Genomic DNA, 4,562 nt, shown 5'->3' on the forward strand with positions numbered 1-4,562 from the left:
GGAGTTAGGGCATCTCTAGACGTGGGAGCCATTCCTGGTTCAAGGCAGGGGTCAGGGTGCCTAACAGCTTCTCGCAGGGTAGAGTTCAATAAACCACAATGCTCAGGATGCCAAGGGGTTAGCTATTATCTTAACCTCTTCCTCACCAAAAGATTTTAGTTTTGTCTGTTGGGAAAAAAGATGTCACTAGGAAAAAAAGATTTGCCTTACAACTTTGCTGGAACACATCAGTTTGGTGATGTATGGGACACCAGTATTATTTTTGAGAAGGTACATAAAACCAAAGTAAATTATTCTCTATGTAGAACATTATTTACTAGTAGCACATTATTTACTGTTTGGATGTGTTAGCTTTGACAATTTTTACCAGTAAATATTGATTTTATTTAAAACTGGGAATCCAGTTTATAAATAGGATAGTTGTTGTATCTGTCCTTTCCCCTATGTAAAGAACAGTTTAAAGATTTATGCATACTTTTTACTTTTCTCTCTTGATGCCATGGAATGGGGTGGGCGGGGTGGGGGGGAGATCTTTGAGTCAACAACTGACAAAATGTCTTCTCCAAATTAAAAAATTGAGAAACAGCACTTTAACTCTACACCATTTTAATGCATGTATTAGTTTTCATAATGATTTTTGGTGCATGCCTTTGGGCTTCTTCAAAAGTGTACAATAGGAAAGTATATTTCCTTTCTTAGAAAGGAGATTTTTTTCTACTTTGCAACTTGTGATTACAAAAATCTTCCTCTGTGGGAAGATTAACCATGTATTGAACTACTGAAAAGTATATATTTTTAGATATACAGAAGGAATCTACATGGAGCAGCATTCAGACCTATATAGAAACCATAGCATTCTGTATAGGACCAAAAAGGAAATAACATTAAACACTTAAACAGACTTTGTTGGGTAGAAATACCTTTAGATCTTGCATTGACTTCCAAAAAGAAAATACCACAGAAGTTTGCTGAAAACTTTTGTTGTTTGAATTTTCTCTGTCAGTGTATTTAGCCCAAATACAACAGCTTTGGGTTAACACATACATAAGAATCAAAAAGAAAAACAAAACAAAACAAAACAAAGCTAACTAAATAGATCAGTCTGGTTTGCCAATCCAGCTTAACTGAAATAAGTAAACTAATCACTTGGAACATGAAAAACTGTCCAACTCCTCTAAGGTTTTGACAAAATAACCTTGGCTGATGTGGGAAGATTCCCACTTTGATTTCTGACCTGACAGTGAAGATTCATGCTTGACATGATTTCAAACCTGACAGTGTCTGTTTAAGGAGCTATGGTACAGTTTGCTAATTCAATCCCAGATACCTGTTGATTACCTGTGAGATCTAGAGTCCAAAGTAGCCAGCAGCCATATCCCTGAGTGCTCTGTGCCCATCAGATCTCTTAAAGTAAGCAGGGTTGGGACAGGTCACAGCTCAGATGAGTGACCTCAGGTGCTGTGGACAGCCCCAGATTCAAGAATTGTATCTGTTTTCTTGGGAGTCATCACTGAACTAATGTCCCACATGGTGTTACTTACTGTAGACGCTCTCTCTTGGAGGAGGCCTAGAGCACACATCCTAATTGCTTGTGGTACTCAGAGAGGGGGTGCTAACTCTGAGGCCCTGGCCAAATTCCAGTTTAGGGATGTGGGTCTTCTTCTTGCCATTCTAATTGGAAATGTGCATCGCTTCCCATTTTCCCTGTTGACCTCAGTGCAAACTGCATTAGCCTGTTTCTTTGCCCTGGTCCCAAGTAAGATGCTGGTGTGTATTATATGGGCCAAGTTCATGCCTTATCTTAATGCACAAGAGTTGAGGAAGGAGTGAGCTCCATGTCAAAGTGCCCTGTAGTTGAAGCGTAAACTCTTGTGAGGCTTTGGAGATGAAATGGGCCCTTTTAGCATAAATTGGGGAATATGCACTAGCCGTAGGCTTCCAGCCATGAGGTGTGAATTGAAACCTATTTCCCTCTTTTCTTATAGCATGTTGAGAAAATCTGTTGGGTTTTCAGCAGTCAGGGAAGGCCGGAGTTCTGCAGCTTTAATCTGGGTAACTGAGGCTGGTTGGGGCAAGACTTTGGTTAATTAACTGGGTTCTCAGATGCCACAGACTCCGTGAAAAGTCACCATTATTTTCAATGGTTGTGATAGAATTTCCCCCCAGTAGCCATTATTTTAAGATTATATTGCAGAGTTGCTTTATTTGAGCTTTTCATGTATACACAATCCCAAACTGGAAGAAATAATTTTAAAAAATAAAAAAGGAATCCTGCTGTGAAAGGTATATATTACTCTAGATTTTTCTTACTGTAAATATTGTAAGATTGTAATACTGTCGATATTTTATTAACCAACAAATGTTAATCTATGTGAATTCAGACTTATTTTAAATGTGCTTCTTATTTACTGTGTGTGGTCCCTGTTGCTGACAGTATTAAGTTATATTCTGATGTAAGATTAACTTTATTAAAGAATGTAAACATTAATGTTTCCTTATGGGAAAACAAATAAAGTATAAAGAAGACAATTCTTTTCATTAAATATACTGTGTATTTACACTTGCTAGACCCAGCACCACTTATCAATTTAGTACACTGTTCAGAATTTTAGTTAACACAGCTGACATGGTTGTGCTCTGTTTTGAAAGTCTAAAAGGAGGTATTGTTGGAATATAAAGTTTGTATTTGTCTGCTGTGAGTCATAATCTTGAAATTTCTAATCAAGTTTGTAAAACTTTTATAGTAAAACATTTTAATGACAATTTAAAAATTTACTTCTCTAAAGAATGGTCAAAAGAGTATCCTTTCAAAAATAGAATTGTACTTTAATATCTTTCCAAAATGACTTTGGTTAAATGGACCAGATGTATATTAGTTAAAATTTAGGACAAAGTTGTGATATTCTTTGAGTTTACAAGTTAATCCGTATTGGAGATGTGCCAATTATACAGTAGAATATCATTAATTTGCACTGTTTGGGGACCCCATTAAGAATGCTGAATTTTGCCAACTAAGAAGTAAGCAAATGCAATTTAAAAAGTAAATTTGAGCATTCTGTATTAAATATGTGCAGTTATTATCACATGAAGAAGCGCAGTGTGTCGGGCTGTAATATAACCATACTTGCTGTCATGTTCTCCCATCTCAGTGCTGGGAACTCACCATGTGGAAACCAAGCAAATGTGTTGTGCATCAGCCGGCTTGAGTTTGTTCAATATCAAAGCTGAAACTAGCGAGGTCTGCTGTACTGCTTATTGAAGTATTGTGATTCTTTTAGGCATTGATTCTTACAAAATATATACTGTAACAGTATACTTTGTACAGATTTAAATTTTATTTGAAAAAATGAAATAAAGTAGGCAAAAAAATAAAGATGTTTATTTTTCATGTGACTATATAAACAGATCAGTCTTTTGTTTCAGTGTCTTTGGGGGGACCTGGTTGTTCTTGCATTTTTTTTTTCTTTGATAGATGGAAACTGTTTTTTGTACTTAGTAACAGGTATACTTGCCTGATCGTTAATTGGCTTCAAGCATTAAGTGTGCTCTCTCTCACACTGGAAAACTCTATTTTCTATTTTATTTTAAAGCAAATTTATTTATTTCTAAAGATTTTATGTGAGTGACTTGCGTGTTTTCTTGAGTCAGTTTTTAAAATTCTCTGACGGCATGATGGTTAACCCAGCCATCACAACCAAGGAGAAAGAAAAAGTTGTCCCATAAATCATGCCCCTTTCCCATGGAAGTTTTTTTTGTTTGTTTGTTTTCTGTCGTTTTAAATTTGAAATTGGTTCAGGCTAGTAGAAGAGCTACAAAAGAGTACATAACAAAACATGAAGAGAATCCTCTGCAGAAAATAGAGGTTTGTGCTTTAAAATAAGACCCTTTCAAAACTGCTTTTCTGGTGAGTGGAGTGGTAGGCAGAGAACGAAGTTACCAATGAAAATGTGCAGGAGTGATCCTTCAGAATAGTTTTAATGGGGTCTTCTTATAGGAAATTAGCTTATTGGACCAAAAAAATGGAGTGGCAGCCTTAGGTATATGACATTTCACCCAACCTTTGGGAAGTAGGGTTGGAAGTTTTATTTCTGGCTTTCTCCCCGTTTTATCTTTGCTCATGCTTTCACTTACCTTCAGGCTGGATATAAGGAGGCTTGGAACAAGCAGTTGCAGGAACTTTATTCACACCATGGAAAATTTTTCAGTGGTATTTAAATGGATGTGACAGCAGTTACATTCTAAAGACTGATGTGTGGCCATAATAATATCTCAAGATCCAAGTATTACAGTTCCAGGCTTTCCTGGGTGAATCCCAAGAAAGTTTTGCTGTTGTTGTTACTGTTTTTTTTTTTTCTTGCTAAAATGGCCCTCCTTTCTACATCTGACAACCATCAATCCAATAAAAAATAATGCAGAAACTTTGTTGTATGAAAACTTAAAACTGAGAGTGTCACTGTTTGGACATAGGAGGCGCAGAGCAAAGAAAAGTTTTCCCTAAGCTCTGCAGGGCCTTTGATTTAGGGGTCACACACCAAACAGGAGACCAGATTCCCTTCTGGGCT

At 36.6% G+C, this 4,562-nt stretch overlaps 1 protein-coding gene across 1 annotated transcript; it reads left to right on the top strand.

Annotated features, from left to right (window-relative positions):
* The first annotated feature begins 571 nt into the window (after positions 1-571).
* On the top strand, positions 572-3,388 carry LOC102952502 (IgA inducing protein). The gene has a single exon (XM_007077885.3). The coding sequence runs from the start codon at positions 3,067-3,069 to the stop codon at positions 3,226-3,228; it is 162 nt and encodes a 53-aa protein (XP_007077947.1). The 5' UTR covers positions 572-3,066; the 3' UTR covers positions 3,229-3,388.
* Positions 3,389-4,562: the final 1,174 nt, after the last annotated feature.

The sequence above is a fragment of the Panthera tigris genome, chromosome A1 (genome assembly GCF_018350195.1).
Source record: "Panthera tigris isolate Pti1 chromosome A1, P.tigris_Pti1_mat1.1, whole genome shotgun sequence".
NCBI lineage: Eukaryota > Metazoa > Chordata > Mammalia > Carnivora > Felidae > Panthera > Panthera tigris.

What these genes read in the sequence shown, in the direction of transcription:
- LOC102952502 (XM_007077885.3), top strand. Translation starts at nt 3,067, where the DNA reads ATGTGCAGTTATTATCACATGAAGAAGCGCAGTGTGTCGGGCTGTAAT.